This window comes from Fulmarus glacialis, unplaced genomic scaffold (genome assembly GCF_000690835.1).
Source record: "Fulmarus glacialis isolate BGI_N327 unplaced genomic scaffold, ASM69083v1 scaffold6481, whole genome shotgun sequence".
In the NCBI taxonomy this organism is placed as follows: domain Eukaryota; kingdom Metazoa; phylum Chordata; class Aves; order Procellariiformes; family Procellariidae; genus Fulmarus; species Fulmarus glacialis.
The window spans coordinates 30,808-57,089 of NW_009190781.1; the positions used below are offsets into that span (position 1 = coordinate 30,808).

At 38.4% G+C, this 26,282-nt stretch overlaps 1 protein-coding gene across 2 annotated transcripts in view; it reads left to right on the top strand.

Moving 5' to 3' along the window:
* The window catches only part of LDB3 (LIM domain binding 3), an 81,437-nt gene that overhangs the window by 24,771 nt on the left and 30,384 nt on the right, over positions 1-26,282 (top strand). For both annotated transcript variants that reach the window (XM_009586417.1, XM_009586416.1), the window contains one exon: positions 9,005-9,156. In XM_009586417.1, the coding sequence (XP_009584712.1) occupies positions 9,005-9,156 (152 nt within the window). The remainder of the gene's footprint in view (positions 1-9,004; positions 9,157-26,282) is intronic.

The following is a 26,282-nucleotide window of genomic DNA, read 5'->3' on the forward strand; positions in this document are numbered from 1 at the left end:
AGGGTTATTATACTCTGCAAGCTTTAAGTGGGAAATTTTTGAAGATTGCTGCACCCACCACTTTAATGGGTTAAAACACCCAAAACCAGCATTGGCATCATCACTCTATAAATAAAGTTCAATCCTTGTCCTCAGCAATAGCCACATCCCTCCTCAGTCAAGATAAAGAAGCAGCAAAACAAGATGCTTCCTTTTTTAAACTTCAGATTGTGTTGTTTTTAATTATTATTTTGTCAGTCTTCACAATCTTCAATATAACAAGTTTTTCCTTTTAGATTTGAGATTATGTCAATATGTTCAAATTCTTTCCTGTTAAACAAACGTGGTTCCTGTGGCTTCACAAGGGAGGTGGCATCTCTGTGTTCGATTGAAATGCTAGGAAAACAAAGCTTAAGCTATTACATTTTAACAGGTGAAAGAAACATCCTCAGTCTCTACAACTTCCCTTGCTTCCTGAAACATCCAGCAGTTTACGTACCTGTTAAATGTGTCAAGACTGTATTTTACCTGCTACATCTTTAAATTTCCAAGGATCCTGCTGGGATACCTGGCAGGATGTCATTATGTACTAAACATGATACAGCATATTACAGAAGAAACTTGCATTGCACTTTCTCAGGAGAACTTTGCTTCTGTTCTTTTTATTCACTTGGATCTTGAAAGGAATTCTTCACACACTGAAGTTTGAAGCCTGTGCTTTTGTTTATTCTCTCATAGAGCACGGATGAATGTTACAGGTACAAAACAGTTATTCTTGTGGATGAGGAAAACGTTTAATGATGCTGTATGGTAGATGATTAATGCTGGGCCATCCAATTGAAACAGATTCACATTGGGCAATATGGCCTCTTAAAACCTTAGACGCAAAAGTAATGGCATGATACTGAGTGTAATTCCTGCAAATATAGTTCTGATTCAACATCTCTGTCACTGTGGACATGTGCTACATTTCATCTTCTTTCATATAGATGCCTTTCTGTGTGTACTATACTGTTCTAGCATCTGTAGACAAAGCATGGAGTTGAATACTACATACTTCTGGTTTAGAGACAGGACTGCTATTTGCTGTGTCAAACTGGCAGCTCATGTTTTAGTCATCAGAGGAAGAAGTACTCCCCTGGTATTCTGGTGGCCAGAAACAAAAAGAACTCAATAAACAAATGCACATTTAAAGAACAGTTAAATGTAAGCCTGCGTCAATGTAATAAGTACCCTAATTTACAAACACACAGGAGCAGAAGAATCACTTATACATCAGTCAAATCTGTGCTGGAACCTCAGGACTTACTCAAAGTCAAAGCTATTTTAAGTTGCTTAATATCAGAAGTGGCTGCAGGCCGCTAACTGCCAAACTAAAACTCTCAATATTGTCTCAAATGCCCTTTTAGTCAGGCCTTATTGTTGCTGAAAAAAGTTATAAAGCATTGTGGTCTTAGTTATATATGATGAAATGGTTAAGCAGAATGAACTTGAAAAAAAGAAAATCTTACCATAGTGGCCAAGAGCAAAAGACATAAACCCCTTAGTTTATTGCTAATGCTTGTAGGGGGAGGCAAGACAAATTGTGTTTGTATGAGGAGGTCAAAAAATTGCACAGAATGTAGAATTCAAGAAGCCGATAGCTGTGAAAATGTGAAAGGCAATATTGATAACTGACATCTGTCTATTTGAAACACAAAGAAACATCCCACCTTATAAAACAGCTTTAAAAGGAATTAAAATTTGAAAAAGGGAAGTAGGAAAGAGTAAGGGGAACCTTTGAAGAAATTTGGCAGTTCTGATCCTGCAAGCGCTTACAAGCTGAGTGTAACTTTGCTGCAGGGAGTTGTCCTGTGGAAGTCAACAGAACTGCTCAAACGTGCAGGGCTGCCAGAATACTAAGGATCAATACCTCAGTTATATTCTTAGTTTTGATTTGCATTGAGGTTATTAAACTCTTTGATACCAAAGAAGAACTTATTCACTTGTTCCTTAAAAACTGTTGTTGTAACAAAACAATCAACGTTTATTATTATATGATTTGCCTCTCTGCTTCCATTTTATTTCTGCAAGATACATAGCACACACTATCTTGGCACAGTACGTGATGCTAACTGAGAATAGACTGAATAGATCTAACAGCTATTTTTAGATGAAGATTGGGAGAAGAGAGGTTACTATTAGTCATACCATACAAGATTTAGAGAGCTGCATAGTCTTCTAGCTATGCCAACACATCTTACTAAAAAGCCACATCCACATTTTGGCTATCATCTGTATAGTTGGTATACATAGACTAGTCATGCTTCTAACAGGCTAAGCTGCAAACTCCAAAATATTTCCTTCTTTTTTTTTTTTTTTAACAAAGGATTGACATTTTTTCAATCTGATAATGTGGAGTTGAGGCAGGGAACAGAATTATCTTCCTTCCAACCAGGGACAGGAGCATTTATGCTTACTCTCAAAAAATCTCCCAAAGCCTTGCCTAGTTCAATCTCCTAAGCATTACCTATATGCTTCCTTTCATTTCCCAGCTGAAAATCTTTTACATGTGGCTTATTTTCATCACCTGGGTCTATGTAGCTTGGCAAGAAGGGCTACCTGTCTATCTTCTTCCTTGAAGAGCCTATATATTGTGCATGAACAGCAGCCTTGTAAAGGCACTAAGCAGAAGGAAAATTTCTGGTGTTAATTGTGGTGGTATCATTCCAGCATGGCCTGGCATACCCGAGACTGAGGTAAGCTGGATAGCTCACATGCCAATAGCCCTTTGGCTCTTGCAGTACAGATTTTAGCACAGGGTGTCCTGAATTGTAAGTGCTTGACTGGCTGTCCCACAAAATCTCTGTGCTGCTGTGGCATTGTGGCTCCTGGTACCCAAGAGAGGTAGATTAAAGCTATTTTAGGTGTTCTCACATTTATTATAATCTCCCTTCCTAACTACAGATGAAGCATAGCCTGAGAGGCCACTTCAGTATCTCTGTGGCTTGCCAGCTCAGCTCTGTTTAATATAAATGGAAGCTCTTCAAGGTGTCAGTGGCACATTTTGCAGATGCCCCGAGTGTTCATTTAAGGCAGGTTCTGTTGTCTCATTAAAAGCAAAAAACAGAATGAGGGGGGAAAAAAAAGTAAAGCCTGGGAGTAAATTGAAAACAATGAGATCTTTTCTTCAGGAAAATGGTAGCTGCAAAAAGGGATTTTCTTTAGGTTTGATTAGTGCAAGGACTTTCATTTCCAGTTTCCTACAGTCCTCTGTCTTTACATTTAATCAGTCTTGCTCAGCTCTCCCATCTGACACTGAAAGGTATAAAAGCCATCATCAAAGATAGTGGGATGTTTGCTCTATGGTTTAGGTTATCTAGACTTTTCTTTTTTTGTTCCTGTTTTATGCCTTCTGGCAATGTGTTGAATGAAATGGTATATTTCTGCCTGATGACTTATCCCAGTGGGGTTTGTTCCTTTTCTTTGCTGTTTCTTCTTGTGCAGAATTGTCTTCTATTTTCTAAGAAAACCCATGATTTTCCCTTTGGAGCTGTTACACATTTATTGTGGGGACAGCGATGGAAAGTGACTCATTTAGGAAACAATAATATAAATTTCCTCAATTAACTTGTTAACTGATGTCTCCAGTCCAGAGATAACTACTTGGATTCATATGGGCATTCACAAGTTAAGTGCAACTGTTCTGTGGTGGGATTTCAAAGCATGTCTCTCCTCCTTTCAGTAGGTCATGCTCCTATGCACAAAAGGAGGAAGTTTTGCTGCCGCTCCCAGGCACTGTAAGCCTCGGTGCTTAGAAATCCTATGGAGGTTTGTTGGAAGCATCTATACAAAAACCCACTTGCAAAAATTTAACAAAGGGGGATTTAAATGCTGTTTTCTCCATAAAGGAAACACCCTTTATTTTCTAGTGATCCTTAGTGTCTGTCCATTCCTTTTCTTGTAATAGTATATTATAGTCTCTGGTAACTGATAGTTTATGTCCTGTCTCTGATTTCTAGCCTTTCTGACTATGGAAAGGAACATTTTCTTTTAATATTTTCTTCTATCCCAGAGATCCTGAAGAGGAGACGGTATGCATTCCCAGTGCTTTAGCGTATTTCTAGTGCTAGTGAAAACTTGATTCTCTGAAACTTTGTTCTTAATTGAGAAGAGGAAAATATAACTTGTTGATTTGGGGGTTGGGGTCAGAAAGGGGTCAGGCATAACTCAAGTCCTGGAAAAAGAAGAGGCCCTGCCTAATGCTGCAAGCTACCATATTAACACCTTCTCAGTTGTATAGGCCTCCCTATGTATTTTTGTCTGCCTTGTAAATTAGGAGTTCCTTGGGGTAGGAAAGCTGTGTCCATCCATCTGTTTATATAAGCATTCTCGTTAGTATTTTAACACTCAGCCACTCAAATGCTGCCTGATCCCTCTCTCTCCCCATTTGGAGTGGAGCTGAGGGGGCTTGGATGGGAACACATGCTGTTCTCAAGGTGGTGCAGCAGCTGCACTTTGTACACTGTCTCCCGGATCTCCTGCTAAGTAGTATTTACTCTGAACCCAGTGCAGACTTATTTTTTAGGGCACAGCTGTCACTGTCATACTATATATTCACCCAGTATACAGATCTGCTCACAACAGAGCGTAGTAAGAATTCTCTGTAGTGCATTGAAAGCAACATGTGATACTTCCAGCCTGCCCACTTGCTTTAAGCTGGGGATATTGGAAGTCAGATGTCTACCTTGTGGGAAATTTGTGAGGGCTGAAAATTCACATCCCTGAAGCAGCAAGTGTTCCTCTGCTTTTCTGAGAGGTGAAAGATGCTTGGCTTTTCAAGATGAAGTCTGTGCTTGGGCTCGAGGTGCTAAAGAAATACTATTAAAATTAGATCTGTCAGTGGTACCCTGGCTGGGATTCTGTAAATCAACTGACAGAAATAGCTATACCTTGAATCTCTGGTGAACATCTCGCTGTAGCCTTAAATAAAGGCATTTGCAACGCGTAGCATCTGAAAGCTATATTGTAATCCAGAGCAAGTGAGTTAAGACTATTACAAAGGCTTTCTGAAACAGTTTTTTCTAGATCCTGCCCAGAGATGTTTTAAGAAAAAAACATTGGTGGTCAAATTGAAAAATGCGTATTTGGCCTAGACAGAACTCTCTTTCTCTACTTTTGTTACTTCTGTTAATAGAAGAGAGGCTGAGATGACAAGAAACTAGAATTTACTGTGTCGGCACATCTGGATTTGCAGTCTAATTCCAAGGGTTAGTTAGCATTTATCCTTCATTTAAAAAAAAAAAATTAAACCTTTTTAAATAGAAAATAATCCCTAAAGATTTCACAAAGACACAGTGAGATCTTCTCTGTTTGTGATCATATTTAGTAAATTTTTAGTAGATTAGAGAGGAATTTTCAAAGGAAAATACCAACAGATAAACACTTTGCATTCCATTCCTTGCTGCTGGATCTTTAAAAATGGGAACAAGATAGTCTTGAATGTTCCTTGACACTTCAGATCTGGCTGCCCTATATCTCCATCTGTACACTGGTATTTTGTCCCCAACAATTACTGACTATTCTCAATGTCTGCTGTAAATGCACGCTGTGGGTTCACTTGAAAGTCTCACAGAGAAGCCTGTTAGCTTCTAACTAAAATAGGTATAATTTTGTACTTTGACTTGAATATTTTATACAGATTATACATCCAGACTTTAATAATGCCTTCTATATAAAGCTCTACAGAACCAAATAATCTACATGGCATGCTCTTAGCCAGTGGGAAGACTGGGGGAAGAATTCTTCCCTGGTACTTATTATGGTTCTGAATTACAGACACAATAAACTAGATCCATCTTTTATACTTTTAAGTCTTATTGTCTATGAAGCTAGGATAAGCTGAATTTTAGAGGTAAAGTGACATCAATGGAATGCTGGCCTCTGAAATGGGAATTGGAAAGGTAGAGCTGTATGAAGGAATCCAGCCCAGAATTTGTTACAATTATACTTGGCTGAAGAGATGACTACAAATCCCTTTCATTTCCTTTTCAAATAAAGGAACACTGGCTGGTAAGCCATGACTGAGATCATTTCCTTATCTTTCACAGTATGGTTCTCCTGTAGCTCTTTGCTTCAGAAAGGGTGTTGCAATGGCCATAGTTAGAAATTCATGTAAATCACAAATTCAAAGTTACCCAGGACTTTTTGTTTGATAGATTCTTCTGATGAATATATTTTTTGTTTAGGTAGTGTTTTCTAAAAGTGTTAGGCAGAAAAATATCCCACTAGAGTAAGTGAAATCAGGTCACTAGTAATAACCACCCCCTCCCTCTAAATTTGACTCTAATTCTAGGACCGTTGTAGTTGCCTGCTGTATCTTTATTTTAAGATATGACATTTAAATTTCTGCAAAAAGCAGAAATCAGAGAAACTGAGAGGGAAGTCAGTATGTTACAGCTGTCTCAAACTAGTCCCAGATCTAGACTTCTTTATCCTTTCTGTGGAAGCTCTGCTCATCTGGGCTTATTTTGTTTGAAGCATCACTGGGAAGTGGAAGGAGAGATGTATGTGTTACTTAAGAATTCCCAAATTAGGGCAGACATTTGACTTTCAGTAACTGGGTTGATGATCAAAAACTAGTCTTTGTTCTTGATGAGCAAAAGGGGGAGTTCCCAGCATTTGGAACCAGCTGTCTGGAGACTAGAAGTATCAGCATCACACAGTTAAAGTTTTGTGGCAAGAACTTGCGTGTTTCATGAGGAGGTAAAAAGTGGTGTCTTAGAAAAGTGATGTATGAAGATTATTTATTAAAAAATCTTTATCAAGAAGGCTGTCTACCTGACTGGCAAACTGTTTATGTTAATAGAGAAAAGGGATAAATTGAGAAAGACTGAAGTGTTCTACCTGATGAATTCAAGCCTTACTGAATGATTTATCTGAGTTTGGCTTTTGTTCACATTTTGTCTTTTCCTGACCTCTTATTTTATTGCAGATTCTGTTTCTTGACATCTTTGGGGGACTGAGCAGGGAAGGGTCTTTCAGTAACTATACAAGTACATGTGGGTGTGCAAATAATCCATATTCTTTACAGGCTTCTAGATTCTGTGTACTTCACACAATGCAAGTCAATGAAATGCATAGAAGCTAATGTTTGTATAATAGGTTAGGAAAACTATGCTTGCAGTATGAATATCTTGTTCCTACTAATCTCTTTCTATGAGGGTTCATTAGACTGCAGAATAAAACTCCATCATTGAAACTACCATAAAGTATTTCTCCCACCCTTCAATTCCTTAACACCAGAAAAATACATCCGGGAATGGCACTGCCATTGTCAGTCAACTCTACTTTGCCAGAAAACATTGTATCTGTGGCTGTCCTTCACTCAGAAAACATAGAACTCTTACTGCTTTTATCTCTAATGAAAAGGTATAGAAATCTGTCTCTTCCAGTCAGATCAGTTCTGGGATGTTAGTTATAACTAACATCCAAATTCCAAAGTAATCTCTATTTTTAAGTAGAGTGTCCGAGTATTCAGGGTGCTGTGTTCTAGCACCTTGATACTAGGGCTTGTGTTCTAGTAAATTGACAACTCCCATTGTCAGACTACACTGTCAATTAGACTGCCAGCCTCAATACTGAGCACCTCTAATGGGGTATTAAGAAAGGGTTTTTTCCTTTTTTCTTTGTCTTTGCCAGTGGAAGAGCACAAGCAGTCTAGGGAATTGTTTTGGAAGGACTCTTTTGTTTTGAGTATGTACATATTTTTAAGTGTTTTGAGGTCATATTAGGGAAGGCAGGCTAAGGAATTTCACTTCACACTTGATGAGGAAAAGTGTTTGGATTTTTGTTGGGTTTTGGTTTCCTTAGGAGTTTAACTTCACAGTTTCAGCCTGGCTGAATTCACAGGGGGATTTTGGCTCATAATCAGACACATCCTTCTTTTATGTTCATTGTGCTGAAGGAACAGAGTTTTTGACTGCAGCCTTTGTTGTAGTATTTTAGATTATCCTCGGGGTTTTTTAGGAGTGAGGAATGTAAGGAAGTGAGTACCTAAAAACAAGAGCAAAGACGTATAGCTTATGTCTGTACCCTTTAAGTACTGAGTGCTGAAAGCAGAGGACAAGTCTGATGTGCTCACTAAAATTTGTCTGGCTGATGGTATGTGAAGGCTCTTCTGGTTTAGTTGGAGTTCCCTAACCGATTCAAGTTTCATAAGTAGCTGTACTGTATTAATGTCATCCAGATGCAGGCTGAGAGGGCTGTATAAAATTAAGGTCAGAATACCATCCATTCGGAGAAGATGCAGTTCACAAGGCATCTGGAGCTAACAGAATGTGATGCCATAGTGAATGACCAGAATTTCTGAACTGTTGTCTCAGTAGTTGGGTTTGTAGTTGAAGCATTGTGGCTTCTTATATCTAAAAGTGCTGGTCTATCTTTGGAGTGTCATGTCCGACAGGTTGATGAGATCATCTAGGGTATGTAGTAATCTATCTTGGTAATGGAGCTATAGTTGTATGTGGGTAAGGTTAAGCAGAAAGATTTCCTACAAAGTTCGCTATAAAAGAAGCAAAGCACATCCAAGGCCCCTCACACACATTCATTTTCTGTCTGCTCAATGTAATGAATTAATTTGGGAAAAATGGCTTTTAGGAGGAAAAATACAATAAAATCATGCAGTACATAGTGATTCATTAGTTTTCCACTTCTGAGTAATGTCTCTATATACTACTACAATATAAATAGTGATAATATGTGGTAAGGGAACCACTACATTGGGCTTAACCTCTCAAAATGGAGGTAATGACAAGTAGATGTTGTCCTGGACCTTTGCAGAAATGTGAGTTAACTTTAAGTTTGTTTAATTTCCATAAATTTTGTTGTTCCACCCATACAATAATAGATACAGCTAGTGTTGTATCTATTATTGTATTTATTGCTGTATCTATTCCTCATTATAATTCTGAGTGAGCTCTCTGTAAGTGCTTTGTGTACAGAATGACTTATCCTGATATGACTTTTTTTTTCTTTGCCCATACAGATCACCCCCGGCAGCAAGGCAGCACAGTCACAGATGAACCAAGGGGACCTTGTGGTAGCCATTGATGGAGTCAACGCTGACAGCATGACCCACTTAGAGGCCCAGAACAAGATCAAGTCAGCCAGCCACAACTTGAGCCTCACTCTTCAGAAGTATGTCGATATAAGTTAAAGTCTTTGCATTCCTGAGGGCATCCTATGAAACTCATGACTAAGGGATGGAAGTGTTTTATCTCTGTCTGTTAGACTTATTTGAAGTGTTCATGGCACAGATATGAAATGGAAAGCCAAAATCTGCTCTGATTCTTGTAGAAATCACCGTGGATTCTTACAGAAATCAGTATGGTTGATATGTTGAGTGTATCTGTGTTGAATTTAGCCTATTGGATACAGGTGTAATCCCATATCCATTCAAGCTTCTGTTAACAAATAAATCCAACAGTTATGTTTCTTTGGCTTATTCCTATGTGGACAACACACAGTTTTGTTTGGTTAATTTATGAATGACTAGTCTAGAAACGACGATCGTAATAAGTGTTATGAGTGCATGGGAGCAACCTGTCATTCACAGGGTGAATAATTACAGCAGGCTGAGAATTTGTGTTAGTGATCTGGAACCTGTAAGTTTGAAAGTGGCCTCTCTGCATCTGACAGAATAAGAAAGGTGTAGCCTGAGTGCAAGAAAGGAAGTCAGTAGAACATGGAGAGGGCACACTTCCTCACAGAGATGTGATAAAAAGTTGTCTTGCCATTGAGAATGCAGAATATCTTCACATAACAGGTCTCTCAACTTTTCCTGGTTAATGTTGCTTCTAAGGAAACTTGTTCTCCAGTCAGATAACCTTGCACAGAGATTTTTCTGTAATAGTTGCATTAATATTTAAAGCTCCATAATTATATAAAGCAAAGTAACTGCTATTTTTATTGCGTTGTGGAGAAGATAATTTTTACATAGGCTAGGCAAAGACTGGTACAGAAAGCAGGTTGTAATGTAAAAGTACAATTTCTGAGAATATACCAGAAAATTTCATACGTGGATGTGCAGTAGAGCCAAGCAGTGTCAGGAACAGACTATCACCTAAGGGGAAAAAGATCTTTAGCTGAGGTTTCAAGACAGAGCAGAGTACTCTAAAGCAAAGTGTATGGCTTAATTTCCCACATGGCTTTGTAACTCTCAAGTTTGTCTCTAAGTGGGTGTTCCAGATAATGTGTAAAGTAAGTACACAAAGTAGAAAGATGCTAACAAAATTGCAACATATTTGTTAGCTTCTGCAAGAACCCTGGGTAGACTTGTATTTCCTGGAAATGTATAACTTATATATTTCCTGGAAAAGAGTTTAAATTAAAGCTCTTCAGATTTTCAGATGTCCCAGATTTTCTCAAAGAAAAATCTTTGAAATTTTTCTCAAAAGGTGTGGTCTAGCTGTTTCAATGAATGCAAGGGAGGTAGGGAGATGCATGGAATAATTTCTGCCACCTCGTATGATGTGCATGTGTGCCTTTAGTGTGCTTAGGCAAGATTTTCAGCCAAAATTAAAGAGAGACCAGGAGCCTCATCCTAAATGTACTGAAATGGGCTTAATATCAGCAGCTGGAAGAAAATGGTCTTCCAAAGTTGTTGGAGGAAGATGGGGCACTATCTTGATGCATGTGTTTGAATTCTCATCCTATGGCCCACTCCAGCTTCTTTTTGCTCCATTCTAATGAATGCTAGTGATATTATCAATATATGTATGATATCTTTTTTAAAAAGATTTACATTGTTCTGGATTATTTTCTATTTGAAAGTTAAAGAAAATCCTTTCTCATAATTTATTTTAGAACTTCTGCCTGCTTTTCTATTGGATCCTGGTGTTTTCACATTGAGAGAAAATGTTTCTTATTGTGCTTTGGCTTGTTGCACATTTGGAGTTAATTTTCCTGAATATTGGACCTGAAAAGTGATCCAGTGGCTGCCCGTATGGCCTCGCATTTAAAACTACAAACCATCACCTCTCCTTCCACAAAGAGGAAGGGTAACCAAATCTCTGATTTAACAAAAACAGATTATCTTAATACGTATCACAGATGCAAGTCACTTAAAACAGTAATTTTGATCAAGTGTTGTCAGGGATTTTTCATGTGAATAATTGTTGTGCTTTTGTACTTGCTGACTTCTAAATTACAACACCAGCAACTCTAGTGGTCACCTCATTTTTAAAAAAAAAAAAAAAAAGTATTTTACAGCATCCAAGACAGCTTATTTAATGATTGAAGTAATTGTTAGTTTTCGTTAAAGTATATTCAGACTGCTAAAGCTTTATTTTTTGTGGCATACATTATTCTTTGCCCACATAATTCTAGTGGAAGTATCATTATTTATTGCTTTCTTGCTCTATCTATTGTTTCTTTTATTTTTTTAAGGCTCACCTTCGCTCTTGGTTACAAAACAATAGTATGTGATTCAGATAATCAACTTATGTGGATAATGAACAGCCAAAATAAGCAGTAATGGAGTGTTCCACAGACTGAAATATGCTTGCATAGGTAATAGATATAGATGAGTTAAGGTCCATTTTGAAAAGAAGAAAAATGGCGTGAAGTGATATGAAATACTATTAAGCACAAATAGGTCAGATAGCTTCTTTGTTAGCAAGTGAGAACTTTCACAAATGATACTTTTGCTCTAAACTTATATACAATTCATAGAATCTCCTTTTCAGTTTGGCAGTTGCTTTTTGATGTAAGCTATTGGTGACCCATTCGGCCTCACTAGGGTTATATGGGGAAAAACAAATGACAAAGACTGAAAAGTAATTTTTTTTTTTTTTAATAGAGTGTTGTTTCTTAGATGATTAGGGGCTATTCAAAAAGTTGTGTTCAGAGGCATTAAGCTGGCTTTCACTTTGCACAATTCAGTATTTATACAAGCTAAACCCTACCAGCATGTGATCTCAGCCAACTGACGTATGCATAGAACCCTATTAAAGATCCAGTATCCCAATGTCTTGAACAAAAGGCATCTCCACAATATTCGGGATGTTAGATTAATCTTGCCTTGAAAAATCATTTTTCCTAGGCAAAAGTCGGGTAATTTACCTAAGTACAAAAAGATTGTGGCAGTTTAGTCACCTGCCCAAAATTTACAATGAAATACACGTTTTTTTCAACAAAAATAATTTTACAAAGGTTGTGTTGGTGAGAAGAAGAATAGTTAACATGAGAAATATGGGAGCAGTCACTAGTGATAGTAATTTTCAACCAAATAAGAACAAAACAGGAGAAAGGCACAATCTCCTGGGACTTGGTTACCAGGAATATGACTGTGCTAAGAGATCATTTTTACTTTTTTAGACGTGGCTTGCAGCAATGAAACTGGAGTGGAGTGTTCTGCTACTATGGAAAAAGAAAACTAGTTTCCATAAAGATCATAGAGATGGGTACACTCAGTTAACTAATTTGCATGAAAGTTTGGAAACATTGGAAATCCTTTCAAATGGAAAAGGCATATATGTGCATTAGGAAATTGACTGTTGTGATGGGAAAACTTAAGCCCTAAATTTTGATGATCTTGGACATTTATGTGAAGTAGTCACATGGCTCTACAGAGTATGTTTCAAGGTCATGGAATGCCTTACCAAGCAATCTGTGGCTTGGTTTTGCTGTTGCAGCACTGGAAGTAGAAGTGAACTTGCTTGTTTAGTCTATAAGGCCATGGAAGAAGCAGTGGAACGTGAAATCTAGACGTAAATGCTCTGAGACAGAAAGCTTTTTATTTTTCTAATGGCTCTTGGCTCTCAAGAGCGATGGCCTTTCCTTTTATTGATCCTGGCCATGAAGGTTTCATGAGCATTGTTTATAACCTGACAGTTCAGACAGTGTTCGCTGCTACTCACTTTTATTATCACACTTAAGTTCCCTCTGGGGTTTCTTTTTCAGGGTGGGGAACTGGTTATTTTTTATTTGGCTGTCAAGAAAAGCTGTACATGGTGTCAGCACTTGTACAGGACATCAAATTGCAAGACATCAAATGTAGCAGAAGAGAAGCATTAAGAATGCCCATTCGTACTTGCCTGCCTAAACAATGAGAGTATGCACTTCTCTGGCTATATAAACTTAGTTTTTCTTCAAGTACCATCAATATCTGCACTGTTCAAGGTACATAGCTCTTTAATGAGTGCTTAGTGCACAGTGCTGGCCTGAGTGGAATTCTCTGTGTTTCAGTCATGTAGATATCCCATTATCGGTTCAGGAATTTGTGGATGTCAAGTTTTTTTCTGACAGCTTCCTTCCCTAAACTCCCTGTTAAATTTGTTCTTATCACCTCACGCATGCTATGTTTTCACATGAAACCACAAAACTAGGATGGAGGTCTCGCCAGCTATGCCAGAGGTTTGATCAGGCAGCCAAAACTTGTCTTGTTACCGGCTTGAGTGAAATGCTGCATTTTCTGACTGCTCATTTTCAGTGTCTGGCTGCCTATTTCTCCAGAACCTGCAGCGTGCCTCCTTGTGCTGCTTTTGGGAAGTTAAAGGATGCAGACAGGCAAGTGGCAGGGAGTTGAAGTATTTGGACCATTCCTGGAGAAAAAGACCTGTGATCCAGTGGTGTGGAAAGGTATGGGACCCTCCAGACCAGCTCTGCTTCCTTCAGTTTAGAAGACAAAATACATCTAGGAAGTGAATTCTCTTTTGCTGAAGGAAAGAGAGCAGCAGTGAGGGGAGAAGGAAAGAAATTTCTTTGGCACTGTACACTATTACCCAGTAGAACTCCAGGAGATGTGATAGTATTCAGGCAAACATGGCTGATATTCTAAAACATCAGATACTTGCATAGATGCAGCTTGTTCTTTAGAAACCTACGTTACTCTAGATGTACTGAGGGGGGATTGGTGCTAGTTTTGCTAGACAATGCTATGGAAGGCTATGATCATACTCTATAATGACTTGGGTTGGGGTGGAAAAAGACATTGCTTTGCTTTTAATCTTTTTGTGACCTCCTGGAGTTTAGTTCTCAGTCATTTTTCAGTATCAGTTTCTAATCAGTTACTTGAGCTACACAGCTGCCCCAAGGCATTTTAGTTCTGGGCCAGTCAAAGTTCATCTTTTACTGGCTGGCTGTCCCACAGATACTAGGCCATAAACTTACTGTCCTACAGTATTCAGTTCACAGGTGAAAAGCGAAATGCATGCAAAATCTATTTTTATTTCATACAAATGGGTTTCTTTTTTAAATTCACAGTAAATGCAATGCACGAGAGTGCAGTGTTATTTGTCAACACATTTCACTGGAGCATCCAGAACATTCATTTGATCTTGACTCAAGGAATCTGATCAGCCTCCTTGGAAAGGATTCACCAAATGTACTGGCTTAGTTTTGGAAAGTGCTGTAACATGAGTGTGCCTCATTCTGCTGGCACAAACATTCCTGTGACACTCTAAGACTCCTGCTTGGCGTCACCCTGTGCTGCAGGAGAGGAGCAAGGAAGGTGCAGACTTTCTGTGCCTGGTGTGCGTTGACACAACCTCCCACTCCCGGGGCATGCCAGTGATGCTACCATTCACTTCCAGACAGTCACAATTGACTGTCTTTTGCTGGAAAATCATGAGCTAAATAATCCTTTTCTCTAGTGAAAGGGAAAGTGTCAGAAGCAAAGCTGTGAAAGACTTACAGTAAATATTTAATAGCTTTCCTTTTTTGTGCAGCACCAAAAGATGGCTGATCCTGCAGTATTTATTTCAGGCCTACTATAAATAAAGCATGTGGTGACAGCAAACTGCAAGCAAGGGGAATTCAGTGGTTATTGTAAACTGCTTTCTTTTGTCTGAAGCTGTGAATAGTAACCATTTCTGTGCATGTTTTAGGTCTGCTGATGGACATGTTTTAAATCAGAACTAGATTTAGGCTGTGTTTATGCTCAGAAGAATTAGAATTAGCTCTATCAGAATAGAACTGGGTATCTATCCCAGTTTAAGAGTAAATTAAAATTATATAAACAATATTGATGAAAGCATGGTCTGAAATAGTGGTACTCGAACTATTCTGTAGAAACATTTCCTAAAAGTTTTGTAGGAGATGATTAGTAAAAACAGACAGAAAATGAAAATATGGTTTTGGAATTCTTTTCCCTTCATTGAATGATTCCATTACATTTATCAAACTAATGATGTTTTCATTCAGGGACTGCTTACATACTAGTGGTAGAATCTGAGCCCATATGAATGTGACTTTTTTTTTTTTTTTGAAAGGAACACTAATGCTAGTGATAACTTGCTGGTGTTCGTGTTCAACATTGTGAATATATCTCCTGAAATCCATTCTTGGAGTGACTTAAGTTTTCCCTGGTTGTTCCTGCCTTTCTGACTGTAATCGTAAAACTATGGAAACTGAATGCCCAGTACCAAATGACTGTTCCTTGGATGAGGCTGCAGCAACACTTTTACACTCAGGAGTCCCACCTGGGACTCAATAGCTTGCATAGCGGCACTTAAAAGTTAAGGGAACAAGGACCACATCAAGACTCCAGTAAGGATCTCTGAATTACTGGATGCAGAAGTGAGACAGCTGTGGCCGTGTCAGACTGGATGAAGGATATGAATGTCTGCCTCCTGTCAGAACACAGTATTTAAGAACTCAGCCTTAAATGTTGACAAAGATGGGCCGTTTGCACTTGATAACATTTCACTAGAAATGGTGGACTCTTATCATATTTTCAAGTACAAATGTGTTCATATTGCCATAGAAACATACCCTGAAATTAGATGACACTTGAAAAATCAAATAAGAGTATAAAAAGAAAAAATTAAAAACCGAAGATCCTTTAATCCGTTCCCTTGAGTTTTACAAAATTATTTTTAAATACGCCAATATGATTCTCATCAGGATTTAAAGGTTAAATTAAGAAAATACTGTCTAAATATCAAAGAAATAAATTCAAAGCTGGTGCAATGTTAGATATGTGATGTTCACTGGAATAATTATGATCTAGACTGGACCAAGTACTGAGATCTGTGACCATGTGGACAGTCTGTGTTGGAGCCCTCCACAATTCACTCAGTGAGCACCTTAGTCTGTAGGTAACTGCATGTGCCTGTACACAGGAGAGGCATTACACAATCTACGTTTGGAAAGATAAGAAAAGCAGAGTAGTCAAACGGCTGCTTACGTGCTTTACTGAATCACAGTGTGTATAAATTCAAAATTTTAAGCAGATTAGTAGAAAAAGGAGAGGAACACTAATGGTGGATGTGACATGTGATACTGGTTGTTTATTTTGTTTAGACATGTGACTCTCGAACTTTTGAGAGCCATCTGCCTCCAATAGCCAAGGTTTCCTCCCCAAATTTCTGATGATGCTGTGTGCTCAAAGCGTTAGAAAAGACATATCCTGCTAGTGGATTAAGGAAGGTACCATGTATTACTGTGAGCTGAGAGAGGTGGTCCTCTCTCACTCCTTGTGAAATAGAGGTGAATCCCATTGCATGCCCAGTTATCTCTGTACACAGGTAGGACAGAGGACAGTAGGATTTGTTAATAGATGTCAGGCTAGCATTTGGACAGGGCTGTGAGTTACTGTCTCTGAGTAGTAACATTTAATACTGTTAAAATCAATGAGCAGCTTTTTCCATGGAAAATGAAATAAAATATCAATGTCAGTCACTGCAATAAATATAATAATAAATTCCTTACATGAGGAGTTTAAGAGAGTGGACTGCTATTTATACTCACTGCATAAAGTGTCCTTGTTAGTTTTAGAAAAGAGCCTGGAATCTGTGGATATATGCCGAGGCTTTAAAGGGCAATGAAGTTTTCATTACAACAGGTTTCTACTTAGGAATTAGAACTGTTCTCAGAGTGCACATCGCTTTTTTTTCCCCCCAAACACCAGCTTAGAGGTGAGGTTGAAAATCACCATTCTATTTGTCTGAGAAATATTCTCTGGATGAGCTAAAGATAATCTCCATGTGAATCCTTTCACATATTATACTGTGCTCACCATGGAAAGGTCAAGATGGGCATCACAGGCACATCTCATCAGAGTCAATGGGTTGACACAACTTACTAAATACACATGACAGTTGTAATCTTTCAGACAAACAGTTACTGGTTGCATTCTGCATTGAGGAAGTCAATACGTTACCCAAAATGTTACAGTAGACAGGAAGGTCACCATGGATTAGGGCTGGGACCTTTTCTTATTGATTAATGTTGATTAGCTTAAGCATGGTCATGTCAAAATGTAAATTACACACTTGAAGCTAATTGGAATGGATGATACAGTATTTTTAAGAAGTGGAATGAGGAATCGTTCAATCAGGTAAAATACTGAGGCTTTACTAGATCAATCTTGTAATGCATTATTTGTGCATGTGAGGTTCATAGTTTCCTTTGGATCCTTTTTACTGTGGTGTTTCTTGCCCACCAGCCACTATAAAAGCTGTCAGGCCTTATTCTTTTTTCACAAAATCTTAATCATTGATGGCCCCATTGTTTCTTACGGTGAGAGCAGAGATACATCAAGGTCTGTTTTGCCTGGCTTTCAGGCATCTTCAGGGGTTGGCCACCTCTTCGTGTCTGTGCTCTCCCTGGCTGGTGTCTGTTGCAGCATGGCAATACTGAGCACTGGGTATAGGCTAGCCCTGTCGTGTTTCTGCATTACTGTACTGACAACTTCAAACAATACTTGAATACCTCAAAAGGAAACAAATTCTTTTGACAAGTCCTGCCTAACTTTCTTGACTTAACAGTCTTAAGACATAGAGTTATGTTTCCAGTCAAAGTCTCTCAGAAACAGGCATTAATGGAAAGCTCATTGAAGTGTTTTAGCTTGGAAACAGAAAAAGTGAAGGCCTGAATGAGGCAGACTGTAGTTAAGATCTGATTATCCATGTTCGCTAATTTTTCTCTCCCATATATGTCAATTAGAAATGCCCTAAAAGCCATGTGGCAAACTGCAAGGTCCACATCCCAAGTAAGAGGAATTACAGGAAAATCAGCTAAGTAAATATGCTTCATTAACAGCTTCAGGAAACTAACGCAAGTAATTTGTGGTCAGGATGCTCAAAGTATCCTGAGTTAGGCTTTTGATTTTAGAAAATGTTGAGTGGCAAGGGGAAAAATAGACTTCATCTGCATAGTATTAGAACTGTTTGGATTTGGACAACACTTGAACTCCTCTTTATCGACAAAAGGCAGTTACAAAGCTTTATATTATTCTTTTGTGAATCATCATACCTTTGAAGTTTGGCTGTGATTCCCCGATTCCCTGATCACCCTACAAGCTGGCTCTTTAAGGTGATGCTCTACAGCAGTCCCCAGAGCTGCTCTGAATTCTGTACCCAAATGACTTTCACCCTTAAGGAAGCTGTTAAGAAGCCAAGATGCAATGGAGCCTGATGATACTTGAATGGGGGAAGTCCAAGTCTCAGGTACACTATCTGCGTGGCAGGGGAAAATTAAACAGGGGAAATCACTATGGTTCACTTCAGGTTCACTTTCAGCTAAAGAACTTACATAAATATTTTTGATACTTGATTCTTCAAAATTGTTATTTATTATGTTTACTGGGGAGAGTTAAGTCACATCTCAAGACCAGGGTATGGTGGGCTACATACAAGCACTGAATCTTTATTCAGTGGCTCTTCTGCTCTTAATAACAGCTAATTCTTTGCTCTACATTATTAGATCCTTTCATAACCCAAATAGTTTTTTCTGCTCTTCTTAAACTAACAAATTACTTTATTATTTGTATGTTTACCTCAGATTTCTTTTTAACATCTCTCAGTAATTATAAATAATCAATATAATCATGAAATCATTAATAATAAATAACTATGCTGAACTTAGAGATTTCAAGTGAGGCACTATATCTGAAGGTTATATACCATTAAGCTTTGATCCCTCTCTGATAATTTTGATTGTATTTCAGCCTCTCACTTTTGATTCTGTAACACCATTCTCTATAGCTAGGCAGTCCAAATTCTGCATTTAGCCAGTTTATTATTGAGGTGAGAATCGTGGCTTCCTATTTATAATCAATACCTGTTTATATATTTCTGAGTCTTTGAAGTACTGTGGTTTTGCCTGCACTGAAAGTACCACTTCTATTCATCTTCATGTTATTTTTTAAAGCAAGCTTTGAGAGGAATATCTATGCTTTTATCTGATCAGTAATAGCCATAGAAAACATGTAAATGAAAAGTAGAAAGTAAAAGAACCCATATCCTCCCTCCAATAGAATCCTGTTTCAGCCTAGTTAAAATGTATTTTACTTGTGAATCCTATGCTATTCAAATTGAGTTAGTATGGATAACTAGAAAAACTGTGCAAAACTCCTGTAATGAAATCTGAAGTCAAATGTGAATTTGGATTGGGTTAACATTAAAAATTCAGGTAAGTAGCATGGTGATTATAATCTATAGATGAATGGTCTAAGCAAAACTAGTAAAATATCGTATTTGAATGATAATATAGTGATGTCAACAAGGTTTTGCGACCTACACTAGATCACTGCGTAACTGAGTGATCTATTTGGTACTTAAGCATTAAAGCAAGCTCCTTTTCAAATTCCTATGATCTACTTATTATTGCTTAGAAACAAAGTTACGGATTTGATATAAATTAATGTATTTTTTCAACAGTATTAATGGCAATACACCTCTACATACAAATTCAATCCATGACAGCATAAACAAGTTCTGTAACTGGATGAAATTTCCTGGGGATGAACCCACATTTCTTTAAGGGTTACCTGAGTTTTCAGTAGTGATAAGGAGAGGAGAAGTTTGAAATGGTTTAAAAATAGTGCAAAGACAGGAAGATGACAGCAATAAAAATAACCTGCCTGAAAAAAGGTGTCCATGCTCCATGGAGGTTAATTGTAGAGCTCACTATGTGCGTCGGGTGAGTGCCCGGCATGTGCTCAGCATCCATACTTAGTACTCTTTGGAAAACTGTCACACACAGAGCGGAACTGCAGGGATACTGGCAGAGCCTCCCCATTTGCCCATAGGAGCTGCTGGGATGGAGGAATTTTAGGGTTGGTACCAAGTCACTAAGAGGAGATGATGGAGGCATCGTTAGCCAGTTGATCCATTCAGGAGGCAACAGGCTGGAGAGCAGAATGTGGGGCAGTTCAAGAAAGAAGGGATTTTGCATAGCAGGAGGGAGGGGAAGAGTAAAGAAGATGCAACAGGCATGCTGCAGATGCCACAGAAGTAGAAGGGGTCAGAGAGAGACCAGGAGAGTAGAATTTGCTTCTCCAACGTTTTTTAATACATACTCCTTTTCAAAAATCTCAGCTTTATGCATACTCTCTGCAGTTCCCTTCCTTTCCTTCCTTCCACAAAACTCTCCAAGGCTTCTTCCCTTTTCCTTTCCCTTTCTACCCCATAATGTTTGCAGCTGCCCCGACTCAGATCCCTCAGATTCTAAGGGAAAAAGGGTATTACATACTTCCAAACAAATTCTATTTCATAGATTTTTTTTTTTTTTTTTTGGCTAGCAGCTTTCCTTTACTTTGGTGCCATTTATGCGTAAGAAGTTTTTGTCCATATATTGCTATGGGTACAAACATTAGGTCTGGAAAGCATAATTGCCTGTCTTGCACTCTGAGTGCAGCACAATGCAGGGAAATAATTAACAAATCAGTCATCCAGCCAAATGCTAATATTTTCATTTGCCATTGATATATGGAGAGCAAAACTGCTGATGGAAATACTTTTCAATTTTACTGCAGGCACAGATGATATCCTGAGAGAGGAAAAGTAGGTCTCATCCTAGCCCTAAAGTGATCGCAGTTATATTTGAAGTACTGTGAAATGTTCAGGGTTTTGTCTTTGTGATTCTCACAGGAGTCACTAAAATTGTTTGCTGATGTCCCAGGCGGGGCTTAGAGAATTAAACTTGGTATCACGAGACTAAAGATTTTCTGTGCAAGACATAGAAACAAGAAGCTTTTGTTTGGCTACTTAATTCACTGTTTAGCTGAAGATTTAACTGACACATTACTGATCTCAGCATTTATTAAATGGACACCTCAAATTGATAACCGTGAGTAATATTTAGTCTGTCCCTTTTATGTCTCTTCCCCCCCGCCCCACCAAATTGTCAGGAATATTATTGCATTAAAACAGATATATCATCAGAAGCCCAATTCTACATGCTCTGTTGTTTTGCATCCTGCTATGTGCTCACCCACTCCACTCCAGAACGACTCCCTTTCAATTAGGTGATAAGTAAAGTATGTAAAACTTTTTCTAAGCATTTCTACCCCTAATCTAATCTGTTTTATTACCTTTCCATGCACTTGACGCTTTTTCATTTTCTAGTGGTTGAGATATTAAGATACAATTATTAAGATGCTCAAAAAGGTATAAGTGCTCATGTGTAATAAAATTAAAGCAAAAGCTTAAAAGAAAAGAAATGTTGATTTTAGCTGTCCTGAGAATTAGAAAAGAGAAGACAGACACTGACTGGTAAAGGTATGAAATACAAAAAAGCCACATGAAGATGAAGAAGAGCTATTATCTGTTAGATCATGTCACCTCTCTGCAAGTACAGTATTGTGTTCCCTTGAGGACACGGGTTAAACTAATAGTGCATTACAGAACTCCTTTGCAGCCCTTCCTTAGGCAGGCAGCTCCTCTTAATGCAGTTGACTCCTAATGAACCTTTCTTGTGAGCGCAAAGATACCAGGATTGAAGTTAAGTGCTCTTCAATTAAAGATATATTTAAGTAGGAGGGAACAAGTAGAAATTTTGACAGCTGTATCAGCAGTGCTATCAAAATTGAACGGCTTTGCAGAACTACATCCATCTTGGTTTTGAACTTCATTAAGAAAGAGAACCAGTATTGAGGGAGAGGGGAGGTGTATCTGTGGAAAGGAGGAGAATTAAAAAAATACCAGAATGATGTATTTGGTCATCATTAAAACTGGTTTGAATTTTCATTTTGAAATGAGGCTTTTGTTTCCATTTTTAACTTTGAAAATATAGGACAAAATGTCTAAAAGTCAAAATCAAATTAATTGCTTCAGAAAAACAATCTTGATGGAATATTTCAACGTCAAATCTAAAATTATCAGTCATTTGTGAAATTTGGACTTTGATCTTCCCATAGGCCTACTAAGCAAGTACACTCCCTGAGTGTTTGGAATAAAATAATTTTGCAATCAATGGATTAAAATGTAAACCTGGACACACAGGTTTGCAACAGCACCATCATCACTTGAAAAGCAAACTTATGTTGCTGCAGGATTTGATTCATCTAGCAAAAGAGGGAGGAAAAAAATGTCCTGAACTTGCAGATGTTTTTTCTTGAGGAGTAATGGCTCTTAGGTAAATAATCACTTTATTCTGTAAATGCATACACTTTCATTCCACAAATTGACTTCATCTCTTCTGCCCTTTTCTCTGGTACAAGCCTCTGCTAAATCTAGCAAGCCTCATCATTCTGTTTTTAAATATCAAAGCTATAAACATCCAGGGCAGTGTTATGTAGGAACCTCATTGTTTTAAAGTAACATCTTGAAACCTCAAAGTCTGTGTGAAAGAAAAATCTTGGTTGGATAGCACTGTGAATGACAGACATAGCTTATCAGTAACATGGAAGGAATACAGCTTTTTAACATCTTCTATGGTCAGGTAATGAATGAGGAAAAACAGACATACAATAAACAGAATTGATGGAGTAGTCTGGTAAATAAATTCCTTTGCTGCAATACAAATATTGTCCAGTTATGCATCAAACATGCAGTATGTGGTTGTTTGCTATACCTCTGTATGTGACAAACAACGTTTACAGTGCTGAGCAACTTTGGCCCTAAAATTCATGATCAGTGAACAGAGCAGAGGGGACACTTAGTGACTGCTCTGCCTGGCTGTGGTCTTGAGTATGCTCAGGTCCCCCCATGAAACTTCACAGAAACAACTGGGTATGCCCAGAAATGACACCAATGGAAGGAGGATCAGAATCTCCCCCTAAATCTTTGCCTGCTCATAAATTGTTGCAGTCAATTTTCAGCAACTCTGACTGTGTTCTGGGCTGCAGCTGATTTTTTTTTTTTTTTCTTCTTTCTCTTTTTTGCTCTCTTTCATGATACATGTGCATGTCTCATGAATATGACTTATTGTTTCTCTTGTTAAGCTAAAATGGTTGGAGGAAGGATACGGAACTCACTCCTGAGGGAAGATCAGTTAGTAACTCACCTGAGGAAAGTTTGTTCTAGCCAGATAGTGATTAACTCTTGTTCTTAGAACTTGAAGGTATATATTTCTCAGATAATTACATCTTAGGGAGTATATTGTGATATATTCCAACTGTGAGTATCAACGTTAGTGCCTTTTACAATTTTCTAGCCTCTTGTTTCACGAATACATAATGTCAGTGAATTTCAGAGGTTAATTACCTATTGTTTAACAATGCCAGTTTTCATTGTCTCCTCAAACTGTGTTCATTTTCATGTGTCTCGTTGTGAGGTAGGCATCTATTACATCATCTTTTTTTTGCAGCTCTCAAAGTAGCATAATTTCCATATCTTCTATATAGAAATCTTCCAGTTCCTGTAAGGATTACTCCTTTTTCCTAGTTTTTTTTGTTTGTTTACTCCTGCTTATGGAAATATTTTACATGTCGCAGCTGAAGCTAAATACACAGCTCAATGTGAAGCTAGGTATTAATGCAGGGATTGTCACTATGGATGAGCCCAGTTTTTTCTAGCTCAGCTTTCTGTCTCTGATAGATGCCACTGGTAGGTATTTATTTCAGAGGAAAGTGCAACACAGCCCTTAGTAAGGAAATAATGAACCTAACACAGAAGGTCTTCCACTATCAGTCTTTTAAGTTGTGCCATGAAAAATGAGAATCTGTATGGCTACTTATTTTTACCAATCTAAAGCAGCTGTTGGGGTTTTTGATATCCTGCTATTCTCATAGTCTCAATGATATCTTGTAACAGTGAGTTTCACCTCAGGTTAATCAAGTACTCTAGGAAAAAATGTTTGCCTTAATCAGTTTTATATGTGTTGTCTTTTCAATTTCACTGAATGTCCAGGAACATAGCTTTATTTCCCTTTTTCTACCATTCATTATTTTCTAAGCCTCTGTAATGTCTTCCCTTCCTGATCTCCTGTCTAAAGCAAACAATTCCAAATGTCTCAAGTCTGCTTGATCTGTATGATTGATTTGTATGCTTTTAAGTATTTTTATTTCATTTTTGTATCTGTCCTGATTTTGAAATGTACTTTTTAAAGATGAGAATTCCAGGGATAATCCTGATCTGTAGGTTGGCAATAAGATATTACTTGTATAATTCTGATTCCTTTGACTATTTTTACATTTTTCATTTCATTTTCTCTGGTGATCCCATGTGTACTGGAAAGATTTCAGGGGGGTGCTCAGTGCTATGCAGGTTCTTGCAACACCTCCACAAATACATCTTTACTTACTTGAGCATCCTACAGTGCTTCAGTTAGCATTTGTCACTGTGCTTTCTTTGTTATGTTCCAGTGAAAGGGCAAACTCTGTGTTTTGAAAACATTTTAGTGGGGTTTATTTTCGTTTTTTAAAAGATCATGTATGTATATTTGTCAAATACAAGTGAAAGGCAGGCATTTGGAGTGGAGTGTGGTTAATTCAGTAGTGATCTGCTCCTTTTGAAACTAAATTGTCTGAAATGAAGCCCAAGTTTCTTCCTGCAGAGAGGTTTAAATTATGGCAGTTGCTGTAAAAGATTAAATAATAATCTTTCTGAGGAGTTGATCTTGAGATGTCTCAGTACTGAAGTTTAGTCTCTGCATTTTAAGACACTTGTAAGTCCCTTTTTCCAGAGTGCTGCCCAAACCTGAATTTATCTAGTTGTGGCAGATTGGCATCTATGAAAATGCAGTTTGTCACAAGGTCCTGGAAAACGGATGATCTCCCAAGTCAGAGGCTGCTTCTGTAACTGGTGGCTTTTCATCATTCAGAGAAACTATTACAAACTTTTTCTCACATTTAAGACCTTTTGTCCTGGTTTCAGCTGGGCTAGAATTAATTTTCTTCCTAGTAGCTGGCATAGTGCTCTATTTTGGATTTAGAATGAGAATAATGTTGATAACACACTGATGTTTTAGTTGTTGCTAAGCAGTACTAGGTCAAGGATTTTTCAGCTTCTCATACTCCCCTGCCAGTATGAGAGGCTGGGGCTGCACAAGAAACTGGGAGGGGACATAGCCAGGACAGCTGACCCAAACTGGCCAAAGGGATATTCCATACCATATGACATCATGCTGAACAAAAAACTGGGAGGAGTTGGCCAGGGGAGACGCAACCACTGCTCGGGAACTGGCTGGGCATCAGTCAGCAGGTGGTGAGCAATTGCATTGTGCATCACATGTTTTGTATATTCTTTTGTATATCATTTTCCCTTCCTTTTCTGTCCTATTAAATTGTCTTTATCTCAACTCACAAGTTTTACCTTTGTTCTGATTCTCTCCCTCATCCCACTTGAGGGGAGTGAGCGAACAGCTGCATGGTGTTCAGCTGCCTGCCGGGTTAAACCACAACAGTCCTTTTTGGCACCCAACATGGGGCTCGAAGGGTTGAGGTAACGACAGATCTGACCCAAATGGGTTAAAACAAATTTGTTATAAGCATTCATTATATCAGTTTAGTAGTCGCTGGTCACAATTTTGGTTTATTTGCTCTCAGACACTGTATATGTTCCCTGTTGTGCTGTTTATCACCTCTGGGGGTACAAATACCAGATTAGACCCCAGCTGCTGGTGCTGGGCTGAATGTTCAAAGGGAGGGTCCCCTCTACACATAATCCAACTGATGCTACGTGGAGTAATGGGTCGCACTGCTCACACAACAGGCTTGAATAGGAAACCCCAGTTGCCCAGGAATCTTGGAAGTGATCACGGACCAGCCAGAAGGCAAAGATTTCGGAATATCGCCAGAAGAGGAGGTGACGCGTGCTGAAGAGGCCCAAAAATATAAACCGTATAATAAACTACCAGAAAATGAGAAGCAATATGCCCTGTTCACTGATGGGTCTTGTCGTATTGTAGGAAGGCATCGGCGGTGGAAGGCTGCTGTATGGAGTCCTATATAACAAGTCACAGAAACTGCTGAAGGAAAAGGTGAATCAAATCAGTTTGCAGAGGAGAAAGCCATCCAGCTGGCTTTAGATATTGCTGAACAAGAGAAATGGCCAGTGCTCTATCTCTGTACTGACTCATGGATGGTGGCAAATGCCCTGTGGGGGTGGTTGCAGCAGTGGAAGCAGAGCAACTGGCAGCGCAGAGGTAAACCCATC